Below are 26816 nucleotides of genomic sequence, written 5' to 3'. Positions count from 1 at the left end.
TACTGTCTGCTGACCCACCCAGTCCAAAACTTACTTGCATATATGACATAATTTGGGATCTCGTGAGCAACACTACACTTTTTTTTAAACATCAGCTCTACTGTCTACAGCAAAAAGCAAAAGTTTCTTGACTTCTGATTCTAAACTTATATGTAAATAATGATGTTGTCTTCCGGTAATGTTCAAGGGCTTTATCACTTTTGAGGTATTTCAGACTTGTCTCTGTTATAACGTGATCAGATTTCTTTTCCATGGAAGCTCCTTTATAACTGAACTGAAAATAGATTTTCTTGCTTCACAAAACTTTACATTAGAGAATTTGCCTTCAAAACTGGATATGCAGAACTTTGAAATTTAGTCTTTGAAACGGTGTCATTTTGGGGGGAAAAGTAATGGCATTCAGTGAGAGAGGGAAATACTAAATTGCATTCATTGTTAACATACACTTTTCTTTCCTCACAGATTTCCACAAGACGGCACCATATGTGGTTACTGGAAGTGTAGATCAAACAGTAAAAGTGTGGGAGTGCCGTTGATTGAATTCACATTTGACCCCTTTTTCCTCTGGATGCACTCAGATACCATGGTTACCCATTGAGCTCTGTTTAAATAAATATTGTCCTTTCATGTAAATTATTCTGGATGTAGATTGAGCTTATTAAATGTTACACACAAAGTATTCATGCATGGTGAATCCAAATTGTATACTGTAAATTTACATACGTTGTCTAGAAGTACCATAGGTTTAAGAACATGGGCTGGCATTGGTCACATCAGACCTAAGAAGGCAGAAGTTGGATAATTGAAAATAGGGCACTTAACTGAATAGTTGACAGTGTCGTTCTATGTCGGATAATTATACCTGTTTTTCTTTCTGCTGTCTGTTGGTGCCTGAATTGGTGACCTCATTTGGGAAAAGTTTTGTAGGGCTCTTTCAGAAATGTGTATCTATGTAACATCACTTAAGTGTGCTTAATAAATCTTCTCTAAGAATACTAGATAATATGGCTGCAATTCAGAATCTTCTGAACCTTATATGTAACTAATGGAAATTAATTAAACTTTGGAATATTTGTCATGAAACATTTGCCAAATCAACAGAATACACTTGTTTTGGCCTCCTATCACACAAGGGTTGGTATATTTATATAACTGTAAACCTGAAATAAGACAACAAATCTTAGTAGCAGCTGATGTGATAAATGTATTTATTTTTTATTTGGTCATTCAATGGTTAAGCTGTGCTGTTAAACTAAGTTTAAATGTTTTTTTTTTTAATGCTAGACGAACTTCCAGGAGGAGTTGTCCATCCCACTAGAACTTAGTGATCTAATTTCCAATAGAGCTTAATCTCCCAAATGACTGCCATGGTACAACTTGCTGTTTGCTTTCAATGTTTGTTAGAGATGTGCAATTCCTATTACACAACAGTATCAAAGTACACTTCCCTTATATTCACATGCAGGAGGTTTGGGGTATGCAAAGGTTTCTTGTTTTCTTTAGTGCCTCCTTGGAAACCCTTTTGAATATGAGGTTATATTTACCTTGACAAGACAATGTGGCTTGAATAAAAACTTAGTGGTTCGCATACTGAGAAATCTTGGGATACAGTATTTAAATGCTTTAAAGAAAGCACTAAATACCTTGAGGATCAGATTATAATGGCAGATACAAATTGATACAGGCTTCTAAAAGAAAAAGAAAACACCATCAACAAAACCAAGTCCATCTGTTGGAATGATCCTATCAAGTAAACTTTTAAAAATGAAAAAATAAATCATATCAACAAAACTAGCCCAACTTGGTTATTAGTATTTGCATTGTCTGGTGTATACAATTTTTAACTTGCATATCCCTAAAGTTATAAATTTTGACCTGCAGTGAATGAAAATATTATAAATTAATGTTTTAATCACCATTTTGTGACAAATTTCATTATAGATAACTAAGAATTCCAATACTTACTGAACTAACCAGGTCTTTTTAAAAATCCACTTTAAAATTTCCAGTATACTGAAGTACCAGTCTGATATTTTAACAGATGAAATTGTGCTTTTTTATTCATTTTGTTTAATACATGGCTTTTTAAACTGTCCCTTTTAAAAATAAAAATCCTTGACCAACATAGGGTTGTCTGGAGGGTGTACACACTAAGAAATTGGTGAGGGGTATAGTGGTTAATTTCCTACAGTCGCCCCCAAGAAGGATCCTTTCTTCTGCATGGAGGAGATGGATTTCAGTATTGTTTCCCTGCATAGACTTGCCTTTGGGAAGGGGTGGAGGAAATGGAGTTCTGATGTGTGGGTTTTTTTGAGCCAGTTTAAGATTCAGGCTAACTTCTTAAATCCAGTGGTTTACGTAATTTTCAGTGTGTGTTTCTGCACTTAAGCATGCACAGATAAAGTATTTCTTTCTTTGTTAGCTGCTTGGACTGGAAAAATTTGCTGCTCTTTGTCTATTCAAGAATTCCAGATACACAAGTAGTGCATCTTAAAATTCCTCAGTGCATCTGCAATTGTTAAGTAATAAGTCCGTTTAATTCCTGATAGGACCTAGAAACTTTATTTAAGTATAACAAAAGACCACACTCATGTACATAACTCGTAAACATAACTGAGAAATTAAAGGTACCTATTAAGTGGAAATTGTCTACTGCATTTTTTTCCCTGTAGTATACAACTATACACAAGGGCAAACAACTAACTAAAGTCATGTAAGCAGCATCTAATTGCTTGTGTGAAACACCCTGCCAAGTACTTCTGTAGTGCAGTTTGCAACCTTCTCCTTTAATAAGCAGTGAATAATCTCAGGGATGGTCCTGAATGGATCAAAAGTTAAAGCCCTGTTTAGACAAAAAAGTGAAAGCCACAACACAGGAGTTGGGTTTGTGAGGGTTTCCTGCAGTGTTGCTCCTTGATATTACACTGTGTTGAACTTTTTCACTGTTTGCAACGTTTTCTGTCAGCTGTCTAATCCTGTGCCTTTCCTGTGATAACAAGTACAATAATGAGGTTACTGGTTTGGATAACAAAATAAATCTATTAGAGCATTTAAGAGGTTCACTGCTTTGTCACTTTCCGTACTAGAATTGGCATTTCTTAAAAAAAATAACTATATATAGACTGTGTTACCAAATAGACAATACAGACTTTTTTGGGGGGTTAAAAACAGACAGACATTCCAGTGCCACACTGACATAATGTGCCCAGGAAGTCTTAGATGCATTCTAAAAAGTGCAACATTTATTGTGGTTTAGACATAATCTGGAAGTTGATGTTTTATAGCATCTTGCACTTTAGAAGATTTAAAAAAAAAAATACCGTCCTGCTTTTGTGTATGGTGTGACCAATGATGTGCCCGGGGCACTAATTAAAAAGAAAAAAAAAAAAAACCTAGTTGCTAGCAAGTTGTCCAAGGGCTGTGGAGCACTGTAGTATTTTGAAAGCTTTGGCTATAGACTCACCAAGCCCAGTCTTACTGTCAGTACCCTGCTTCTCCTGTTTGCCTCCTCCTGTTTTTATGTGAACTGCCTGATAATATCACTCTTAAATGGCTTTTGACTCGTATGAAAGCTATTTAAAAGAAAAAGATACTTTTTTTTTTGTAGACAGTGGTGGCTTGATAATCCTTTTAATGATTTGAGTATAAAGAAAAAAATACTAAGGTGAGTGAAGGAAAAACGCACTTAGAATGAGTTATTTGCTGTCCAGCTGTACATAAAGTCCAGTGTATTTTTGAAAAGTCAATACCAAGAATCTTCTAGCAAAGAATACGTGCATAAAACGGTAGGGATAAACATATTAGGAGTGGGAAAGGTTGGGTTGGATTTACAAGTCACAACTGGATTTAACTGGCCTTTATATCTTTCCACTGTGTCATGTAAGTAGCTGCTTTCTTGTCCTACCTATCCCTCAGGCTTCCCCAAGTTCATTCTGAAGATAAGCGAGCAAAATCTTCAAGTTTTAGAAGTTGATCCTGACATTGACATGAAGGCAAACGTTGAATTTTTCGTAAGAACTATGTTAGAGGTTGCAATTGGAGAAAACAGTTCCCAGACTGTAGGAGTTAACTGAAGATATGACACAATTAAAAACAAAAAACAAAAAAACAGTAAAGGAATGTATATAATACTGCTCTGTGTTTTACAGTAAGATTTGTTGCTCTCAGACTGTGTAAAACAAAATTTATTCATGTTTTCTGCATATTAAAAAAATCTTATTGTACCAATTGGTAAACTATTAAATGCATATAAAACTAGATGTGTTTTTGTTTCCTTGGATGCAAGAATTAAAACTATTTTGAAAACAAGTTACCGGTGTTCCACCCATCAGATTTTGCTCCACACTGCTTTTTCTTGTAACCTGATTTTAATTCAAATTGTACATGAGTAAGGAAATGTAAGGCATTTTTAAGGCAGATGGTTGCAGTTAGGCTATTCTGAGGTTTTGTTGGTGAATATGGTAAAGTGAGATTTTATTAAAATGTATGCAAACTTAAAAAGCCAGTTTCCTCTCTGATCTGAAGGTTGTTGTTTTTAATGCTGTACCGAGTGGTTTCGCGCTCCCTAACGCCGCAGTGCTGAGCCCACAGGAGGAGGCGCGCGCCGTGGGCACCGTGCTAGGAGGCCGCTTTGACTTTTCGGCATAGTAAGATTTTCTGTGATGAAGTACATTTGGAGCAGAATTTACTGAAGTTGTTGGGTAGAAACCCCCATGTCTCGTACTGCAGGTGTCAGGGAGGCGTAGCGCAGCACAGCCTCCTGCAGCACACGCACGCCACGGTGCCCTTGCACGCTCTGCCGCAGGCGCGGGCACTGCCTCACCATTCCTGGCAAAACGCAGCGTCAGTGAGGCCAACAGTAAGAGCTGGTGGTGTTGGTGGCGAGTCTGAGTGTCTTCAGTTGCCCTTGCTGCCTTTCTGCATCGTGTTCAGCCGGCTGCCTACTGCTGTCCTCCCGCAGCGTCAGATGGTGAGCCTTTGTGTTTTTTTTCCTTACCTTGAGCCTTAATTTACTGTTGGCCTAATAGAACCACCTTTCGCTTTTCGCTAGCTCTTTGGTCAGTACCATTGGAGCTATTAACACTGAAAGGTGCACGCTGGGGCGAATCCTCCCAAGCATTTCGGTGTGGGAGTAATTTGCTCTCTTAGGCACCAAAAGCCTTGTGTGGTTGGAGGTGCGTGTATGCAAAGCTGAGGCACTGAAGCAGGGCTTAAATTTTATTTTAATGTTGCTGTCTTGCAGTTGGTGTGTAGTTTTTTCCTTCTGCTCTGGCCTTCGTTGCCTTGAGTGCTGTTTATAAATGGCTCAGTAACTAACGTGGAAATGCTCATTTCTTCAGCGGTAGAAGGACAAGGCTGTAACCTTGACCATGATGTGGGGAAAGAATGAAGTAAAGCCACCCTACCAGCTATTGTCCCTGTAAGCTTCTTGCATGGTGTTACCTAGTAGCAGCTGAGCTGGGGCTGCTCTGTTGACGATCTGTTGGAGACGTTCGTTTGTGACCCACTTACTGAACGTCCAGCTCAAGTCCCGCTTCTGGCTGCGATGAATGTCTGGGTGAGCCAGAAAAGGCCTTTGAACTGATGAATTAAGATGTAGATTTCAAAGAAAGCCATATGAAAAACACAGTAAGCTTATCAAACGGAAGAGATAAGGCCTACTAAACTGTGAGTTGCCATGAGGTATCTGTGCAGTTGAAGCATTTCCCAGCCCCCAAACCGCTGCCGCCAGCAGCCGTGGTGTGGAGAGGCACCTCCTTGGGTGGTTTGCTTGCCTGTAGAAACGACTGGTACTAAAATGTCCCAGCAGCCAGGGCTGAATATGACGAGACATTACACTGGTAAGAGAATGGGTTCAGCCGAGTGGGCGGCTCTGTACAGGTAACGTGGCTGCTGAGTGCCGCGAGGCGACTGGTGCCGCGCAGGGAGGTTGTGTCAGGGTGTAGGAGTTGGCTTATGGTAAATGCTGAAATCCCATTGTATGGAAAACAAGTAGGGAGGATAAAAATAGTGGGTTGCTTTCTATATGCCATCTTCAGAACTGCTGATGGTTTCAGTATGTCTCAATTTATTTCTCTGCAGTTATTTTGCCAGGCAGTGGCACACGGTTACTGCTAGCTCTGGCACCGGGGCACTGCAGGGGCCTACGTGCCCCGACACGCGGAGTGCTGGTGTGTTTGATGCAGCGCCTCAGGAGAAGGTGCACTATATGTAGTTGCATAAAGTAATAATAAATTTGGCCTAACAGACCTAAGCTGGGCTAGATTTGGGAGAGCTATGTGCAGGTTCCTGAACTTCTACCCTCTTCTTGGTCTGCTGTGTCCTCGGTTTGGGTCAGGGCTTCCACGATCATTTGTCTTCTCAGACTTGTGAACTCAATACCTGAGAACACCCAAAGCCAAAGAGAGGTAAAGAGGATTATGGAACTCTTCTTCAATGCAGTTATTGAACAAATTATAGCATTCAAGCTGCTTAGCTTTGTTAGTGAGACTTTGTGTGCTTCTGCTTCATTTCCCTTGTTTACCAGGAGAGCACCTGAGCCTCTGCTCAGCCCCTGCTCGCCCCGGGGGGACGTGCTTCTGAGGTGGCTGTTAACAGATGAGAGTAGCTCTTGCTTCTCTGTGGTTTTGTCTTGCTGGGGTTATGACTCTGGTATTAGTGTTATTACTGATCTTTTGGAATCAAGTCCTGGGACAGCCCCTCGTGGCACTTGGATAATGGGGGAGGCAGGGGGTACACAGAGAGGAGCGAGTATCAGGCTGCACAAATTCGTGAACAGTGCAATTTACTGACGTGTTCAAGCAGCCCCCACACCTCTAAAAAGGTGGCGGAGCTTCTGCCCCGCAGGAGGCACCCACTGCTGGGCCTGCCAAGCCTGCAGCTGGGAGCCCAACCCTCAGCACGCCCCCATTCCGCTCCCTTCTGAACATCACCCTGCCCAGGGCGCTGCGGGTGGCAGCCCCAGCGCCCACCTCAGTGCCGGCAGAGGAGCGCTGGAAGGGGCCTCAGTTCCCCCACAGCAGCTGCAGTAGAGGTGCACGCTTTAAGGCTGCCCACTAACGTGACCTGGTCTGTCCTAGGGGCTCTTGCTCAGAACAGAAGCCGGGGGCTCTGTGAAGGTGCTCAGCTGAATGTTAGCCACCACCTTAGAGCAGTTTTTAAAGAAACTGATAAGTAGTGTCTAAAATAGTTTCAAAAGCTTTTAATGGACTAAAAGACACTAGCAAAAGAAAGTTCTTATAGGAAAGATGCACTGTAGTCATTTATTGATTGCTTTCCATGAAATTCAGATATTTTTTTTTCCAGTAGGAGCAAGGTCTTTTGCAGTAAAGACTCCTCCTGCTTTGCCACCTCTAACAACTCGGAGGCTGCTCCCCAACTTCCCTTCCCCCCCCACCAAAGTTACAAATACCTGTAATGTAGTACAGGAACCCAAGGGTACAGAGCACAGTGACAGCACTTGTTTCTCCAGAAGGTCAGTAAAAGCAGCAATGCAAATTAGCATAGGGTACTAGCCATGACAGACAAAATGAGAAAGAGACTGGACTCCTTTGTCAGCACAGGGTGGTTTTGGACTAGCAATCAGAAGTTGCTCTACAGCTTGATCTGTTTGGGAAAAAAGGACATTCAACTGTCGGCATACCATGGCCTGCAGTGGCTAAGTCTTACCTGCTTCATGACTTGCACTACCAGGGGAGCCTGTGCTCGTCCTTTAAAGTGACGATGGGATGTGTGTGTGGTGGGAGGGGGGAAAGACAGAGGCAGTTCGTGGCATCTGCCACTTCAGCAACATCCATTGCCAGCAATGGAAGCTCCCCTGGGAACAATCTCAAACCCCATGTGCAAAACGTTAGTTATGAAGACATCAGCCAGAGGTTTCAGTGCCGGGGGAAGAGTGGTTTTACTTAACCCCCCTCCCTGCCCCAAAGCCTACTAATTTCGTGTTGTATGAAACTCACGATTCCAATTTAGTTAAATTTGGCAACCAGGTTAACGTTGATCAGCTCTGTGGTACAGCTGCTATTTCAAATCAGATCAAGTCCCCGTTTCTTACTTTTCCTCCCCTCTGTTAAGTAGGCAACTGCGGCCCAATAAATCACTTCAGTTCAGACCTTGTTCGATGCCATTATCAATCTCGTCTAGGCACTGGGGTTTCCACTGTAATGGAAGTTTGTGCGCTTTAATTATCAAGCCCTCACTCTTTGGATACAATATCCTAAGTTACTCAGCTACAAGCAGAGCAGAGGTGGAACTGTAAGTATCATATATATTTATATATATTTTTCTCTATATCTTGAAAATTAGAACATGAATGTTACTTACAAAAAAACTGACTTGCCAAACTGCCAACCAAAAGTAGAAAAAATGGTTAAAGGAATCCAATGGCTATATCCTGATGTAGAAAATGCTGTACATTTCCCCACTTACTTACACACCTTACAGGCTTCAATTATCTGAGCAATACAAATATGGCTGCTTAATTTTCCTTAGCACAAATTAGGATAGTGACTGGGGGGGGGCGGGGGGGGAATAAATCTTTTGGCTTGGAATCCACATCTTACAAGAATGCTGAGCAGTGGATAGGGGATGTTTTTGTACTGGTTTTAGCAAAGCAGTGTCCTTAGTCAACATAAAAATGACCTGAGAAATGTTATATACCTCAAGACAATTCATTTGGAATTCATATGTACAAAGTAGAAATAACTGATGATATGTGCACACACACACACATACACACACACAGGCACAACAGCCTCTGGCTGTGCTCACCTAGGATGGGTCTTTCATATGCTGCTGCATCCTGGCCACCTTCCCCCTTCACGTGGCAGATACAAGCTCAGTCAGACAGATTACATTTCTCAGATTAGTTCTTTGCATTGTGTATTAATTGTACCAGTGCAATAACATTGTCAAAAAAAAGGAGGAGCTGCTCCAGGGGAGTCCAAGACCCTGGTTCAGATTCAGAAAAGGGTGGTTTAACTTTTTTTTTTTTAAAGCGAGGTACACATTAAGCAGAGCTCTGTGTTAAGGGGATCGCAGTGGAAGGCATGCTTGGCTCAGCTTCTTTCTCCTCCACAGCTTTGTCCTCTGGTTCCAGCTGTTCACCACTTTTTATGCTTTCCTGGAGCTGCTGGCGTCTCTGCACCTCTGCTTTAAGGTTCTCCAAGTCTTTTTGGCTGAGGGGAAAACCAGGAAGGGTAGCAAATATTAGCAAATACAAAGAATGGAGTGAAGCACAGGGACAAAAGGTAGCCACTGCTGTTCTCTACAGTTAGGCCAGCACTACTCACTTCATTTCTTACAGGTAGAGACCACTGACTGTACTTCAGCTACCTCCTGCTCTTCCAAACAGAGCTAAAGAAAAACAAACCTTTTGCTACCAGGGGGACGGGCTGAGAACAGGAGACAATGGGAAATACCAGCTCCCTGGCTGCTTGCAGAGCAGCCCAGGGAGAAGCTGCACCATAGTGGTCTTGCCCACATAAGCATCACTTCTCAAGGAAGGTTCCCAGTTTCCTTAAGATGCATGGAGCGGTTTTATGAGAGCAGAAAGCTGCTACAAGGTCACGGTTACAGTCCTGTAATAGACACTGACAATTCATGCAATACTCCTCCAACCAGGAGCTTTTCTAGCACTGTTACAGCTTGCTGAGGGATCTCAGAGAACAATCCCTTTACAAGGGTTCAGGAGTACCTTCAGGTGACTGTGGCACCTTCTAAAGCAGTTTTTTTCCTGCAGGAGTGACAATTTGCCTAGTGCTGGCAGAAGATAAAAAGTACGTAACCTCTGGAAACTCCACATTTCGGGTCAGAGTGACTCCATGTAAAGGGAAACATGGGGCTCATGCTATCTCAGGAACAAAGCGCGAGACACTGCTTGACTTCTACAGCCATGAGTTAGGACACAAAGGTACAATGTACATAGTTATCACTCTACCTTAGCGGAATGAAGAGAATTCCATTGATAATGTTGAGCTGCTCCAGGATGCTGGCCATACTGGGAGCTGTGAACTACAGCACAAGTTTAAAAGTCAAAATCCAGACTGAACAACTGAACAAATCCAGATTAGGCAATATCCCTCCTTCCCCCTCCAACTATAAAAGGGGCACTATTTACCAACAGTTGAGAAAAAGCTAGGTCTAGCAGCAGTGACTTTACAGCTCATATTTTTGCATATCTTTACAGCCCCATGTTAAAGAGGCATCTATAGATCTCCGTCACTGTAGGAGACTTTCACTATGAGCACAGTCAGAGTTTAGTTAAACAGAATGTTTATACAAGCTCAAAATCCCTTGCTCTATTACAGCAAACAGGATTAGGGATTTTATTTCTCCTGGCATGTTAACAGGAACATGCTATGCTCACAGTTAAGACAGGTGGTCAATAAGGCTGATGCTAGTCTCAGATACCTCAGTTTCATAACACTGCCTTTCACTTATCTGCACATATATTGTTCTTGTTACAGGCAAGGAATAATTCCCTTACCTTGTTTTTGGGACAGAGGCCAGCACAGCGCTTTCTTATATGGTTACACAGAGTCCCTAGGCCCCTGTGCACTACCACAAATAGTCCTGGGACACAACTACAGTGAAGTATTCTGGATGAGGCTGCAAATGAATTTCCAGGACAGATGGACTCTCAGTAATACTGCTGCTTCCGGGACTGTCCTGCTGTATCAGCTGTGACATCAAACCTCAACTTGCCTGCTTTCCCCTCCACCCCCTCCAAGTGTTATAACATGGGTAAACTCTTCATTACTCTTCAATGGGTTTGAGCCTCCTAGCGCAACACTTAGACTTGACCATTTACCCGATTCAAGGTCCTTACACTCAGATTGCTCCGCCACAAACTCCTCAGTTCTGTATCCAGTTCTTTGCAGTGAGAAGAAAACCCCAACACTCCCACAGAGAGCTGTCCTTCTCTGCCCTTTCTACTGGGAGCTGCCTGTGCAGCTGGAAGCCCCTTCCTCAGCCTGCCGGCTAGCAGTCCTCTGGCAGCCACTTGTGCACGGCATAGCAGGAAGAACACCCAGCACACAGGTGGCTGCACACTTGCCTAGATATGCCACAGACAGGCTGGTGTGACTTGCCAGGTGCACATGCAGATAACAGCAGTTGGTTCCTGCTGCGTGGAAGGCAGAGCAAAGCAGGCACCCCACGCTCTGCTGTCCAGCCTTCCCAAACCACAAAGTCCTTGGACGGAGAACAAAGCACTTGGTGAAAGGTGCCTCTTTTTTTTTTTTAAAGGATGAGGAAACTGAGGTGCTTTTGTATTGAGTAATGTGCCTACAGCCAGTGAGTCAGCAGCAGGGGCAGGTTTGTGCGTAGGTGTCCCAGTCTCCCATAGCACAGGCTGCCCCATGTGGGCTTCCCAGTGTGAGCACCCTGCACAGCAGCCAGCTTGGCTTGCCTGCTTAAGCTCAAGAGAAAGAGCCCAAGCCCAGAAGAGCTGTATGCAGAAGCAGAGGAGGCAAGTGCTCAGTCCACAGCAGTAACACTTTCCTGTTTCTACCTGAGCCTCTGCCTTTCTCAGGGACCTCCTGTCTGTGTCTGCAACTGGCACAGCTGTTACTGCTTCCTGCACAGGCAGAAGGCTGCATGCTTATGCTCACATGGCCTTCAGTAGCAGCTGAATACAAATCTCTGCATTCATGGCAAGTACTCTCAACTGTTTTCATCGCATAAGGTTACCTTAAGTGGCATGATGTTCGCATTGGAGCCATTCTTGTAGATCTCATTCATTGTGCGTTGAAGAGCGACTGCTTGCTGAGTCAGGTATTTCAAGTACTCAGAGCTCTCTTTGGTCTTTTCATGGTGTTCTCCAAGCTAACCAGGAAAGGAAGAAAAAAGTTGCGTTATAAATCAGGGTGCACTCCTAGTCTTTGCCAGCTCAACATCCTTATAGAAAACCATCAGAATTGTATTCGACCTACATTGGCATTAAAAACCAAACAGAAATCATTCCTGCAGGAACCTTGTTGTCAAAAGTACAACTTTCTATCAAGTAGAAGCATGTTTGCAGGGTGAGAGGCATTCCCTCCACCAGACTGTGCTTTCAGCCAGCGAGATGGCACAGAATCACAGTGTGCAACTGCAGACGTGTTCAGACAGACCCCAGGCTGATGCAGAAGTTTCACTGTGCATCAGCAAGGGCTCCAAGCGAGAGGGTACTACCCACAGAACAGCTCAACCACCAAACTACTTTGGATCTGGCATTTGAAAGACATGTGATGCACATAGCAGAAAGAACAGCCCAGCTCTTTCCATGCCCTACCAGAACATGGGGCTAGGGCACTAACAGAAGCTTCTGCCCAATGGCAGGGGCACAGCAAGAACAGATTAACAGGAAAGTCCATTCAAAGACTTTCAGAATAAAAAAGCAATCAACTACAGCACAGGGCAGCAATTCTGTCCCATCCCTAGAAAGACAGCAGCTCCCTGGCATCTGCTCAGAGCTGTTTACAAGAAAGGTCTCCCTGAGTTTAAGTTGCAGCATCCCTTTGCAGTGGTAGTACTTGTTTGGGGCAGGAAAGCAACGCAAGAAGTTAGCAGCATGCACACTTGTTACCTGGTTTTTGTAGATCGTGTAGCCTTCCTTCTCGTGCTGCAGCGCTGACCGGAATTCTGCTTTGCTCTCATACACTCGGGCTACCAAGTGGTGGCTGAGGGAAATAAAAGGGTTTAGAGGCGACGTAATGAAGAAACGTTTCTGTGCTACAGAGAGGATGGCTTTAGCAAAGCAAAATGTAGGCTAGAAGTCTTAACAGTCCTGTATTCGTTGCCTTTGACATTGCTGCATACTGCACCTTGGTAGCTACTTTTCCCCACCCCAGCTGGGGTTTGGCACACTACACTGATGTAGGCTTGATTGTTATTGAAATGCTGAGAAGTGACCTACAGAAGACGGGACTGAACTTGGGATTTTTTTTCCTGCTGCATCCAAGAAAGCTGAAGGTTGCAGCAGTGCATTGAATAAAGGCGAGACATCTACAAGAATATCTTGTTAACTGGAGAAGGAGGAAGCAGCTATAAGCCCTTTCCCTTTCAAAAAGGGCTTTTTGTTTCTTGGAAAGCAAATGTGTTAATAACTTGATTAGTCCAGACAAAAAAAAAAAATCAAGAAGTCTTCCAGCACAGCAAACAGTGGCAAAGCTGGGATCCAAGTCACCTGGTTTCTCTCCAGTCTGGAGAGTTGACTTGGCTTGGACTTCGCTTCCTTAACGCTTCTGGAATGAAAAAAAGACTTCTATTTTTGGCAGTTTTACTCTGTGGGAAGTGATGGACCTCATCAAGCATCCCAGTGCTACCGAGGGAAGGAAAGAGTCTCTCTCCAGAATAATATCCATCAACTGCTAGAAAACAAATCAGATTCTTGTGGGTGCTTAATAAGATTTATTTTCACCCTGACGAAGAACAGATGGGTTACAATGTGGTAGTAATTAGGAGTGGGCCACTGCTTGGTTGTTTGTGAGCCAGTTCTGCATTCAAGGACAGAGCATGCAGCACTGCAGAGCAGTGGGCATTTAGAATAGATCCTAAAGGTGCCAACCACTCATAGCTCCCTTGGAAACAAAATGCCGCTCAGTATTTTACTCAAATGCAAGGGTTTAATGGTGAAGGACAAAAGCAAATGAAATGTTTCCTCAAAGGTAGCTCCCTGAGGGCTGAAACAATTAACTACACGTGTTTACATTGCATCCCAGTCTCCCAGTATAATTACATTAGCCTTGCTCTCTAACCTTCAATTGCCACGTGCTTTTTTCTCACTCTAGCCTGTGAGTACCAAGGTCATCCTGACATATTTTTGGGGCAACCAGCATTAAGCAGATCCCACAATTAACTTCAAGAACAAGGGATCTCTGTCCTTCTAGATCGACTTGGATGTTGCAGCATTATCTTGACTGCATGCAGCCCACCAGTCCCAAGGAGTATGACAGCTGGAACTAGACTGACTCTAATTTAACAGCACATGGCTGGACAGAGACAGACCAGAGCCCTCCCATGTGAGTGTACAGTGACTGTACTCGCTCTTTAACAGCACGGTGACCCAGCCCAGCACTCCACCTGCCTCACCTTAGTGCAACTTTCAAAGACTTGGAGCCATGATACTTGGAGCTGATGGCCAGCGCGTTCTCCAGGAACCGGAGGGACAGGTCATACTCCATAACCCCGTGGAGCACCAAGCCGATGTTGTTCTGCACAGATCCACCACGCACAAGTAGTCAAGTAGGCATTCATTAAGGCCCAACCAAAACATGCATTTACTGCTTCAGGAATACCAGGACCGCACAGGTATTTGCTGCTTGAAAAGGCTCGAGCAGACAGAAGTCCCCAGTGGAGATCTCCAGTACATAATGTATGACTGGAGACCACTCTCCCTTGGGGACTCAGTCCAAACAAGCCAGACAGAAGAAATATAAGGAGCCTTCCCGTCCTTGGAAATATTCAAGAGCTGCCTGGACATGGTCCTGGGCACCCTGCTCGAGCAGGGGGGTTGGACCAGATGGACCCAGCAGTCCCTTCTGATCTCAGCCATTCTGAGGTTCCGTGAACCCTCTCCATTTTATGTAAGGGAAACAAGGAACAGGCTAAAATAGGCCAAGCATTACAGGTGCTCAAGTCTACGTCTCCAGTGTCCCAGGAGAGAGCTCCAGCAACAGAAGGCTGACCTCCCACCTCCCCAGCTAAACAGTCAAACTTTTTTTTTCCCTTTCTTCTAATAGTACTAATGGCTTGTAACCCAGGGATGAAGAAGTGCCTAAATGTACAATTCAAATAGCCTGGGTGTTTTGAAATTCAAGAGGTTTCTTAAGGATTAGACTCAAAGACATTGACTCTAGAAGATTACTTACATCTAAGAGTGCCATTTCTGGGTGATCCTCCCCAAATACCAATAGCATGAGGTAGCGTGCACGGTACAGTAAGTTTAATGCTGTAGAGAGTTGGCTGTTTGCAAAGCAGTACAAAGCAAGGTGCATCTACAACAAAAATAATACAGCATTAACGTTCTTTTATCACTTTGTAAAACAGATTGATCTCTCCTTTCTACTCCTTTCCTCAGTTGCACACAAATATAAGTATTTTCCTTTATAGTTAAAAAGATTTCAACTACCCAGAAAGGTTGCAAGTCTACTGGTTGACTTACAGCTACACTAAGGGATCCACATAAGATACAGCAGTGAAAAACAGCCGAACCGTTTAATTGCAGCATCTCTTATGCACCTCAAAAAATATTTCAAAGTTGACCTATATTTACGTGGTATTCTGATTGTGCTCTTCGGGAGGGTTCTTGCCTTTTTTTTTTTTTTCTCTTAACATAGGCCCAGGGTAAAAGCCAGCAGAATTAATGAAGATATATATAAGCATTCAACAGACACAATCCCAGAAGTCTAAACTGAGTAGGACAAACACTGATCATATGGGATGCTTATAATGCAAACAATTTCATATACACTTTACAAAATCAAAATCATGAAAGTGGAGGATTCTGGTAAGAACAGCACAGAAGAAACTGCAACTGTTTTTTAGATTCAGACATCAATTAAGGCTCTCAGAATAAGCGCATACCCAGGGTGCTGCTTCTCCCCCAGTATCCTGTGTACTTACGTATTCTTGAATTGTGTTGGGATGTTCGATACCCAGGACCCTCTCACTCATTAGCACCGCTTTCTGCTGATTACTTAAGGCCTAAACAGAAGATCCAAAAGCAAGTCACGCAGATGTCGTGCACTTGAGCAAGCAAGCACGGGGAAGGAACAGGAAGACAAACAGACCCTGACTGAGACCTTTGCTTACCTCTGAATAATCTCCCATGATATAATTGAGACGAGCTAGCAGCCTCAGGCAGGCACAGATTTCTACATGCATAGCACCATACACATTGTTGAACAAGTTTAAGGCTTCATTGATGAGCTCACAGCCCTCCTTCAAGAAACCTGAAAAAATACATATTCCTCTATGCATATGTATTAAATAACCCCTAATACTACTGGAGAAGCCACGCACGTGGAGCGAGATACGTGTGGCCGGCAACAACAGTAGTGGGCTATGGAGCTATAGGTCACTGCCCTGTGTAAGGGCTGAGACCTAGGAGAAAAGTTGCTGTCCTACATCCATCCTTGCTCACAGCTGGTAACCTTATAGCAGCTGAGTGCTTCAGATGTTCTTGGAGACCATGACTCTCAGCTGAAACAGGGTAGGTGGGGGACATACTGGTGGAGGGCAGCAGGCCATGCCACACATACCCCACTCCTCCTTTTATCAGCAGTAGCCTCAAGAGGCAAAGGCATGCTGGGTCTGTACCTTGCTGAACCTTTGCTTGCCCGCTCTGGAAGAAGTGGAAAGCATCTGAGGCTTTGGGGTTTACGTGCTTCACTACAGGGAAGATGTTGAGAATGTCCTCCTCTGTGAAGGTGGGCTTGTGCCTGTTGTCGAAGTTGTATTCTTTCAGCAGTATCTGGAGGAACAAAAAAAAGACGGGAGGAGGTCACAGTCACCACTTCATGGGTACTTAGCAAGAAGACAGGAGAACGAGTCTCAAATTCTGCATATGGATTCAGTCAAAACATCTGCTGTATCACTACCTGGGCACAGTGCTTTGAAAGGTAACGTAGGTGTGCACCACCACATACTTGTGGCAAGAGTTCCACACTGCAAAGCCAAGGTCATGCCAGTACCAGGGGAAGCCCATCCAGCCTAACTTACATGCACCCCCTTACACACCCCTCAGAGGAGGGAGAAGGCACGGCTGCAGGGAGGGAAACACCCTGCTCCTCAAACGAGGACAACCCTGAAGCTCTGCTCTGCTCTTTGGATGGGGAGAGCAAGGTGTGACGGTTTGGTTTGTTAGAGTTCGCGCCAGGAATCGTATTCAGACCAGCTAATCTTCCAAGGGAGATGCACAGCCAGTTCACCCTAAAAGGCGACTGGATTTTAAGTCTCTTTTCGCAGGACTGGCCCCTGTATTCCAGCATTAATACCACAAAGACCTTTAGGGGCTTGCACTGTCTGCCTGAAGGGCTGCCCCTGCAAAGCTGTCTGCGCTTCATGCTTCTCAGAACAGAACACGATGGGAGGGGAGAAAATAAATGCATCTTACTTGGACTCCAGTTTTGAGGGAGATTTCACGAAGGAGGGTGATTTTCTGTAGATTATACACCTCAGCTGCTTGGTCAGCATTCTCACTGCAAGAAGCACACACAGAGGCTTGAGCTCCCAGGGAATTTGCTCCTCAAGACCTTCCCCACGCAGCAGTGTACCAAACATAACTCCCTTGGCACCTAGCTGCTAACTGAGACCAGTGACATTATATTGGATGCCAGTGGTGTATTACAGCTTACAGAGCTGCACGTCACTACTTCTGACTGAAACCCTCTGTCTTCTCTCCACAGCTCACTGCAGGGTCTGGGTGCAGGTCTGTACGTCTTCAGCTCCCGGTAAACACTAAGCTGTCCCTGACACGAAAGGGGCGATCACCGACTTAGCCAGCTAGTCATCATTTCCCTCGTAGGGCCCTGTTTGCTTGCAACTTCAGCTGAACATTTGCTGTTTGCACCTGCCAGCAGCCTTACTGGCCTTCTCCATTTCAAGTCCAGGAGAAGCTGTCCTTGTTTCTTAGGAATATAAGCCGCTTTCAGCTTAAATCATCTTTCATATATACAAATATATTTTGCCTACACTCTTACCTTCTTGCTTTGTGCCCCCCCCCGCACCGCTAAGGAGAGCTTTCCCCTTCTCCCCTGGTTTCCTAGCTGCCTTTGCCTCATAGGCTTCATCTCACTTCAGATTTCAGCTACGCCTCCCCTTGCTGCTCTTTGGCTGATTTATTTCCATTTTAAGGCCATAGTATTTCCTCAAGAGTAGAAATTTATATCCAAACAGAAAACAAAACAAAAAGGCGGGTCTTATTAGAGAGTAGTAAGAGCTACCGACGTTTGGTGAGAGTTCAGGCGCAAGTCAGGGCAGTTTGCTTTGCTTACCATTCAAGACTAAAATCAAAGTAGTTCTTTGCTTCTGAACAAATATTCTTCCAAAGCTCCTGAGGGGTCATGCTGGCCCAAGCAGTGTTATCAGCATTTCCAAGGTTCCTATTTTTCCTTTTCTTATTCTTTTTCTTGGAGACCAGCTCATCAGCTGGAAGATGGGCAATGGGATTTGGAAAGGAGCTTAGAAAGCAATTGAGGAAGTGGCTGATGGCTGCTGATAAACCCGACAGCTCCACACCCTACAGCGAGACACTGAAATCAGTCATGGAATACACCTGTCATCACAGAGGCACTACTCTGACCCTGAGCCTTGCACAAATCCCGTCCTGCCAGAAACAGGGAAATCTTCCAGGCGAGGTAGAGAAGAGAAGCAAGGAAGAGGCAAATATTTGCAAGGGGAACTAGCACAGACAGAATTATGTAGATATAAAGGTACACACACACGCACAATATACAGTTCTACTTTGGGCTGCTACTTGGGACAGAAAAACTAGAGAGTGTAAAGATTTGTCACTGGAATAAAACCAGGTGCATTGCTATGCTATATATGTACAGGTATAAAGATGTATTACTGCACATTTAATTAAGAAAAGCTTCTTAGAAGGGCAAAAGCAACAGAAAAGGCATTACAAGGAAGACAAGCTGTGATTTCACATTTAAAAGCCTTCAACGTAATGAGTGAAAATCTGGGGAAGAACAGCATGAATGATTATTCTCTGGGAAAACTATCTTCAAGTGGGAACTTGTTTTCCCTTGCACGCAGGCCTATGCCTATTTTAGCTCTAATAAGGTTGTACTTCCTGTTGCTAGGAGACACCCATGAACTCTCTAATGAAAGAAACTCAAACAGCTCTCCCTTTGTAAAAAAAAATCATTAGAGAGAACACACAAGGCAAGAGGTTAGACTGCAGGTCATACCTGGAGGTACGTCTTGAAGATGTGTTTAGCCGATCGGGTGATCAATTCACTGATGCCAATTTTCTACCCCAAGGAATACAAGAAAGAGACTAAGAGTCAGTCAACAGTAACAATGAAAAACACACTTTTGCTTTGAAGTGGGCTTTTACCAAGATTTGCAGAAGGCACGTTCGCCAGTTCTGACGCTACGGCACAGACCTGCTCTGTATTCGACAACGCTCCCAGGGCTGGAGAAGAGCCCTCTGCTCGCCCGTGGACGAGGTGCCCACCAGCCACCCCACGCTGCAGAGCCGCCAGGCAGCCACATCTCAACACCACATTCCACCTTAATCCAAAGCCTTGTCGGATATTAGAGGCTTAAAAAAATGCATGGCTTAAAAATCCAACTGTGTGCTACCTGCTATTACACTTGGGAATCCCTGAAGCATTTTTCTATCCCAAAAGGACACTCATACACCCTAACATTATGAAAGTAACTAAGGAACTGGAAGTAAAACTCCCCATCCACCACTGATGAGTACTTCCTCCTCCTCCTCTTATTGAAGCTGTTTATTTTTCACAGAGAAAACTATTAGCCAAGTTGGCATCTACACAGGGCGAATTATGCCAAAGGCAGTTGGAAATGCCAGCCCGAAGTTAAGCCTGATGCTTACAAAAATGTGATCCAGCTGAGCACGGCCAGGGGTCTTTGTGATGAAGTTGATCACTTTGCCTAGATATCGCATGTTGATGCCCCTCTGGTGCATGGCCTCTGCTAAGGTAGCCCCGTCCATCGGGAGCACCGTGTGGTCCAGGCAGTCTTTGACCTGCAGGGTACATGCAAGCTCTGGTTACACAAACATGAAGGGAAGAACTTCCGTTAAAAAAAAAAAAAGATTGGACTGGGGAGGGGAAAATGTGCTCACTAAAAGAGGAAGGCAATTTCCAAAGACGGTATTTAAGTTTAAAACAAGAGACAGCTGCAGAGCACAAGCGAGGGGAAGGCTCGCAGGCAGCCCAAAGCAGTCTGCACAAGCTCCTTGCCGCTTTTAGCGCCTTTACTCTCGCATCTCAGTGCTGAGTGAGCACTATACACTCCCAATAAACACTGGGAAACTGAGGCGCAGAGAGATCACCTGCTGTAATAAAACAGCTCAGACACCACCCAGCTCCCTGTGCAGACCCAGCAGAGGCGACAGCCCGGCAGGGCCCGCAGGACTAACAGCATCCTCCCGGCGTCTCAAGCAGCACGAGGAGACCAGTGGAGGCAGGGGCAGCCTTCAGCGCACACCTTCCAGCAGTGTGCCCGAGGCCACACACAAGTGGAGCAGAGCAAGGATGCAGAGGACTCCTGTCTCGGGCAATGAGGACCTCTTTCCCTTTGGCATGGGCTGTTTAACTGAGGTTTGTGGAACTAACAGGCTATCCCTTCTTTAAGGGCCATACAGTCGCTAACTAAAACCATTTCCAGTTAAAAGGCTACATGGAGTCGTACACACTTTGCTGATAAGGGGAAATGGCACTTGCTAAGTTATGTTGCAGTGCTGATAAGAGTCATTTAATTCACGTCATGGAGTAACACCAGTTACTTTCTGATACACTGAGCAAGGAGGACTGCCTACGTACAGCAGCTGGCCTGTAGCCTGCCCTCACATACATGCCTGTGAAGCATTCTGCATTTACAAACTAGTGTATCAAGAACCTTACAAAACAACACTCATCAGGTCCTTTTCTGATTCACTCCCCTTCCCTTTTTATTTAAAGACTGAATAGCTGGCCTTAAAAGCTTATGCTGACCGCAGCACTAGTGGATTTGCAGGGAGGTACAGCTCAGAAGTTTTCCAGCAAGGAAAAGCCCTTCCTAGGTAACACCAACAACTCCTGGGCCTCTTGGAGTGAAGACAAGCAATTCCACCCTCCTACTTCCAATGCCAGCTGTAATATACACATTAGCAGTCACTTTAGACAGTGTCTTAAGAAACACCAGCTGTTCCCTTCTTATCTAGCCAGGCACATGGGTTAGCACTCAAAATGCTCCAGACTTTGAGAAGTTTTTAGAATAGATATGAGCAAGAACAGTTTCCCAGTTCACTCCAAATCATTCGTCACCCATTGAGTCATGATCGAGGTCAGATAATACACTAAGCTGTGTACGATGCCCAGGGCTAGGGAGGATGACTTTTTTGGTCTTTACTGTCACAAACTCTCAGCAATAAGGTTAATCACTAATGCCAAAAATTCTTTGTTGGAGTGAAGTGGGAAAACCGTGCTGTGATGCAAGACAGGAAATGGAAAACCCCTCTTGTGTTTGTACTAGTGATACTGGCGCGGTTCGCTGTACTTCACCCCCACTACCGTAACTTGGCTGCCAGCAGGAGAGTGCAGCATTTGCTCGGGAGGTGAAGTTGATGTACCACCATCTCAATGCTTGCTCGCAGTGGACAGACTTGAGGTAAGCTTTCAGAGAGGACATTACTGCTCGCCCTCAGTTCCTTACCAAGCCTGGGATCTGGCATGAGAGCAAGAATGCAGCAGCGTCCTTCAGTAGCTGCTTCTGATCCTGCACCTCCTCTTTGCTAGACTCAGGAAAACGAACACCTAGGAGGGTAGAAGAGGAAAACACAGAACATTAACTCAAAGGAAAACTAACTCACGTACAGAAGACGTACGGTAAGAACAGGTAACAAGCTACAGACATTCTGCATCGCTGGAAGCAGAAATGCTTCTCCAGAACTCATCTACTTGGCAACATGTTTTGATAGGAAGAGCGTTACCTGCTCCGCCTGGCTCCTGGCTGTGCTGCTCTGTGCCCAATTGTTCTTTTCTAATGCAGCTTTTAAAGGCCCCAATCCTGCTCTTTATCTGGTCCATTCTACCTACCAACAAGTACTGCGTACAATTCCAGTGCAAAAAGAGAACTGGCTAGACCAGGGCGGCGCATCTCAGAAGATGGGCCAGCATATACTGAGGGTACTAGAAGCTCAGAGGCTTTTGCTTTGGCACTCCAAAATTAAAACAAAGTTTTAAGTGCTAGCTGCACAGTCAGTGCCAAAACACTGATCTTTACCAGCCTCAAGAGATGTTTGTGCATTTCAAAACACATGCTCCTTTTGACACATTTATTCCAAGATGAATTCAACTACATGACCATTCCCCTGCAATTTACATGCACACAGCCTCTCTGTTCACCCCCATAAACACACAGTTTTACTGTATTTCCAAATAAAGCACGCTGATTCCAGGCACTGAAAAATGCATCCGATGCCTGCAACCCATGTATGCATTTCAAAGGGTACTGTGACCCGCCGACCACATGTTGCTAAAACAGCCCCTGCCCTTCACTGTGGATCCAACATCACTGATTCAACTGCAACTGTTGTTTTTTTGTGTCAACTACTACATTAGGATCAAATTTACTGCCCTCCCCCCAGCCTCTTTTCATGTGGTCTAGCAGCTGGAATGATGGAGAATCACAAGATTCTTGGCAACACTCTGCAGACTCCCCCAAGTGCAGCAGTGGGAGACAGCTTACTGCCTGCCTTTCATAGTTAGAGCATTACAATCAATTTAATTTTATTCTTCTCTGTATCTTTGTGCTGCATGGAGAACCCTACATTATGCCAACTAGCCAAAAGCCAGTGGTTTTAGAACATACTTTTGTCTGTAGCAGGCTGCACATAGCAATCCTCTGAAGAAAGACCAGAACAAACTCTGTGCACATACCTGGTGAGAAAATATCTGGGTTAAACCGAATGTCAAATGATGTGTCACTAATGGAGCCTACAGCCTTGCAAGCATTTCGAATCACTTCTCTGCTTTTCGGATCCACTGGAGCAGGAAGAAAAATAGAACAGAAGTGAATGTGGATTTCAGAAAATGACAAGCCTAGCTATTAAAGAGAAAAGTTTTGTTACTAAAAGCAGTAATGATGGCACATTCTGCAGGAATCCATTATAAAAACAGACAAACATAAGATATGTGGAAAGAACAGTTGCAGAAGTGCAAACTCTGAGCAAAAGCACCTAAGATGACCTAGAAAACAGACCCTCTCCCCAACCACAGATACTCAGAAATTCAAGTCTGAGATTTCTGAAGGTGTTTGAGCATTGCACACTTCCCTGCTATGACACAGCCCGTTCCTCTCTGCCTGCACTAAGGCTCTTAGAGCTCAGCCCTGGCTGCTGACCATGCAGACCAGCTTGCTGGCCAGGCTTCTTCCTGCGTCAGAGCTGATGGGCTTGCCCCATTTCAGAGACACACAGTCCACCTACCCAACCTGCCCCCAGGCAGCCAGGGTGATTAATGTATTAGTGCACGAACAGCTCTATCAAAAGAGCTAAAACATCATTGACAACAGACGCCAGTACTTGTCCTGTTTAACAATGAATAATCACCCTGAGCACCCCCAGTTTGGCAGCGCTCCGACCAGAGACACAGCCCACCAGTACGGCAGCAGGCCTGGGCTGCTTCTGGTGCAGAGGATTAAATACCTGTTCCATCATCAGATGCAATGGTCTCAGCAAGCTCTTTAACCTGATCAAGTCCAGTCACGTTGTCGTCTATTTTACCATCATCTGACTCAGACTTCTCACTTTCTGCTGTACCATTCTCCGGAGAGGCACCATTTTCCAATGCACCTGAGCTCTCCTGCTTGTTGGCTTTCTGCTGCATCAGCTGCAGTGCAGCCAGCTTCATGAATAAGAGATACCTACAGTGAAGGAAGAGAGAAATTCAGCACAGCAGGAGAATCCACCAGGAGTGTCACTCCTCTACAAGGAAAAAACCTCAGTTTTGTATCTCAGGTAATGTATCCAGTTTTCCAGTGCAAAGGCATAATGTACGCCCCTCTACCAATGAGCTTTCTGGAATTGAAGGAGTTTACATTATTCTAATATTTGTCATTAGCATAACAGAAGGGACGAAAAAGGTGGGTTTTTGTTACCCATCACAATGGGAAACTCAGCTCCTTGCAGTGGTTACAAGTAGCTTTCCACACGCAGCACCAGCAGACAGCTCAGGGAGATTCTTGCTGCTGGTTTTTGTTTGTCTCTAGTTGCGTTCACCAGGCAGTAATTCTGCCAGGAGACCTGAGCACGGGGAGGCCCAACCTCTGCTAGCCATGGAGCAGCAGCAGCACCCTACGGCCACAGTCCTGCACGCTGCTGGTCTGGAAGCTCTCCCAGGGAGCAGCCGAGGCGCCTGCAGGCACGCAGCAGGACTGGGCAGGGCGCTGGCTGCAGAACTGGTTGCTCAGCGGGCAGGGCCCCGCTGCCAGCGACTGAGGGCTCCTCTCTGCAAGCAGAGCAGACTCTGACCAGCGGTGGAAGCAGAGTGCCCTGCAGCCCTTCACACGGAAGCGGGAGCGTTAACACCACCAGCCCCACATGACTCTGCCTGCCTGCTCCCGGAGCTCCCGCTTCCTCGCCTGCACTGAGCCAGCCCAGCACCAACACACCCCACCACAGAAGTGCCTACAGCAGTTCCCACAGGAAGGTTTTTTTTCCAATGTCTGGGAGGGGGGGGAAAAAGTAGCATTCAGGATGCCTGGAGAGCCTTAAAGATAAGCATAAATCCTTCCCATTCCCTAGATGGCAGGTGAAAATGATATCTGCAGGGAAAGGACAGGAAACAACAAAGAGAGACCTGGAGACTGCAGAAGGCACCTCTCCCCCCGGCTCCCTGTAACCCTGTTAGAATTCCTGTTTTCATCTCTCATTAAATAAGCTTCTATCATTGCATCTGCAGGGCCAAAGGGTGGGGAAGCCAGCTGCCCACCCCTGGGAGCTGTGAGGTGACACAGCGTGGTCCTGACTTGGCCATTACCAGTTGTGAGTGGAGGAAGGGGGGAGCTCAGCTCACCTGTGCTCTACAAAGGCATCAACAAGCTCTTGCCGGAGACAGCAAAGCTTGTGTCTGTGCTGCTTGGGAAACCCCATTTTCTTACATTCCTCTGGCATCTCCTCCCCTTCAACAGGCAGGAAGTTTAGATCTGGAGGGAAAGTGCGGAGCAGGTCCAGGATGTAGTGACGCCCATCATTGCCAATAATGCCTTTGCACTCCACTGAGGAGCACAGCTCCACCTCCTCATTCTTGTCATTCAGGACTTTGTGCTTCTGGATCTTAAGCGGCCTGCTGGTCTTCTCCAGCAGCTCCAGATACTTGGGATGCGAGACAACCGTCTTGCCAAAGTCTATTGACCCATAGATGACACTCTGTTCCTGCTCCCGTTCCAAGATCCCAGGAATAATAGACTGAGCTGTCACCCTGTAACCTCTGTAATCCACCACTACAGTCCCCAGCGTGTACAGCCCTTCTACATCCACAGCATTATAGGTCCGCACACCATTGAGATCGTTGGTAGGTGCCACGTAAGCAGCAACGTCCCCGCCAAAGTCCTTGTAGTGGTCACGGACGTCAAAGCCCAGACTGAAGAAAATGTTGTTCCAGATGAACATCTGCATCTTGGTCTCTTCACTGGGGTTGATGGCCATGACATTGCCATCAATGACAGCCATGGCACCTCTTGTTGCTGCTGCAGTGAAGTCGCTGTGAACCTGGAGACAGTCGGAGAGAAAACTAGGTAAGGAAGGGATCACCCCCTCCCAGCACCTCGTTCTCAAAACTCTCTGCAAATTTCTCCTTCACTCCTCACCTCCTGATGGCCTCCAGCAGGCAGGCAGGTCAGCTGGCTTTTGCTTTTGTGAGCCTGGCCAGTGGCTTGGATACAAGCTCCAGGAGCCAAAGCATTAGGGATCACCATGGCTCAGACTCATTAGCTCTCTGCAGAGGAGGTTTAGGTTAAAGCGCATCCACCCCTCCCACCCACTTGAAAGAAGGCTGATCAAACAGAACAGCAGAGGACTGAGAGACACAAGGTCAAGGAGCACAATTCTTCCCTGCGAGGCTGGGAGCAGAAGGCAGACATTGGTCAAGCACTGGAACAGGCTCCCCAGGGAAGTGGTGGAGGGCCCATCCCTGGAGTTATTTAAGAGATGCTTGGATGTGGCGCTAAGACACGTGGTTTGGTGATGGGACTTGGTAGGTCAGGCTGATGGCTGGACTTGACCTTGGAGGTCTTTTCCAACCTAGATGATTCTATGACATGCGAGAGAAGACAAGACCCCTTAGCTCACAAACAGGGACCCTCAGCTCGCAGTTTCTAAAAGGCAGGCCCAGGTGAAATGTCTAGATGTGACACAGGCGGCAGAGAAGGGTGTGTGTAAGTAGCTGCCTGCAGATCCCAAAGTTACCTTGAAAATGGCTCGTTCTCTCAGCAGCCTCTCAGGCAGGTTCTTGCGTGGTAGCTCTCGTGTGGTCTGCAGCTCCTCGTTCCAGTCTCTGGTCTGAAAGAGTCAAAAACTTATGGGAAGCACTACACTGTGTAGGCAGGGGCTGGCAACCCAGCGTTTCTGATTTACAAGGCATTTTGTGAGAGAAGGGAAGAACTCAAGGCTGTCATGACATCCAGAGGAAGTGAGTTAGCAGCAGGATCACTCCTTACGAGCTGACTTTACAGATCTATCCCAAACGGCTGTTGAATTAGTCCAGCTTACACAATGCAGTTAATCTGAAATGCCAGATTGCTAGCTCCAGAGTAACTCAGTGCAGATCTGGTTAACCAGCACACTGTGACGTTGTCACTCTGCAGGCAGCCCTTCCACACACGGCCTGGAACATTTTAGGTTATGAGGCTGTGACTGAAACCCTTAGAATAGTCTGTTGAGATGTTCCAGGCCTAGGCAGCAAGAAGGAACACTGTGCTGTCTGTGCAGTGCAGCAGAGCTAGTCAGAGTACGGACATAGGAGTTATAAATACTTGAGCAGAAATTGCTCCTCTCAGACCCTTAGGTACTCAGGGAAGCTGCAGCCTCAGCAGCTCAGCCCTCTGTAGTTAAAGAGGCTGTAGGAAACAAGGACTAATGCAAGCGTACCTCG

The 26816-nt window shown here is 45.5% G+C and overlaps 2 protein-coding genes across 3 annotated transcripts in view; one reads left to right on the top strand and one right to left on the bottom strand.

Annotated features, from left to right (window-relative positions):
- The window catches only part of PAFAH1B1 (platelet activating factor acetylhydrolase 1b regulatory subunit 1), a 36233-nt gene extending 31976 nt beyond the window's left edge, over nucleotides 1-4257 (top strand). For both annotated transcript variants that reach the window (XM_083805900.1, XM_083805901.1), the window contains exon 11: nucleotides 463-4257. In XM_083805900.1, coding sequence (XP_083662026.1) covers nucleotides 463-536 — 74 coding nt within the window. In that variant the 3' untranslated portion in view covers nucleotides 537-4257. The remainder of the gene's footprint in view (nucleotides 1-462) is intronic.
- Nucleotides 4258-7236: 2979 nt separating this feature from the next.
- CLUH (clustered mitochondria homolog) overlaps nucleotides 7237-26816 on the bottom strand; it is a 35652-nt gene continuing 16072 nt past the window's right edge. Inside the window, exons 9-26 of the mRNA XM_083805874.1 lie at nucleotides 26132-26224; nucleotides 24741-25435; nucleotides 23372-23589; nucleotides 22605-22709; nucleotides 21379-21479; nucleotides 19556-19708; nucleotides 18903-18965; nucleotides 17979-18223; nucleotides 17099-17183; nucleotides 16303-16456; nucleotides 15796-15935; nucleotides 15607-15687; nucleotides 14853-14978; nucleotides 14074-14195; nucleotides 12569-12662; nucleotides 11692-11826; nucleotides 9938-10011; nucleotides 7237-9176 (exon numbers count right to left, since the gene is read on the bottom strand). Coding sequence (XP_083662000.1) covers nucleotides 9008-9176; nucleotides 9938-10011; nucleotides 11692-11826; nucleotides 12569-12662; nucleotides 14074-14195; nucleotides 14853-14978; nucleotides 15607-15687; nucleotides 15796-15935; nucleotides 16303-16456; nucleotides 17099-17183; nucleotides 17979-18223; nucleotides 18903-18965; nucleotides 19556-19708; nucleotides 21379-21479; nucleotides 22605-22709; nucleotides 23372-23589; nucleotides 24741-25435; nucleotides 26132-26224 — 2853 coding nt within the window. The 3' untranslated portion in view covers nucleotides 7237-9007. The remainder of the gene's footprint in view (nucleotides 9177-9937; nucleotides 10012-11691; nucleotides 11827-12568; nucleotides 12663-14073; nucleotides 14196-14852; nucleotides 14979-15606; nucleotides 15688-15795; nucleotides 15936-16302; nucleotides 16457-17098; nucleotides 17184-17978; nucleotides 18224-18902; nucleotides 18966-19555; nucleotides 19709-21378; nucleotides 21480-22604; nucleotides 22710-23371; nucleotides 23590-24740; nucleotides 25436-26131; nucleotides 26225-26816) is intronic.

Source organism: Anser anser (assembly GCF_964211835.1).
Source record: "Anser anser genome assembly, chromosome: 20".
In the NCBI taxonomy this organism is placed as follows: domain Eukaryota; kingdom Metazoa; phylum Chordata; class Aves; order Anseriformes; family Anatidae; genus Anser; species Anser anser.
The sequence above is the reverse complement of the archived record's forward strand: the minus strand, read 5'-3'. Positions and strand labels throughout refer to the sequence as shown.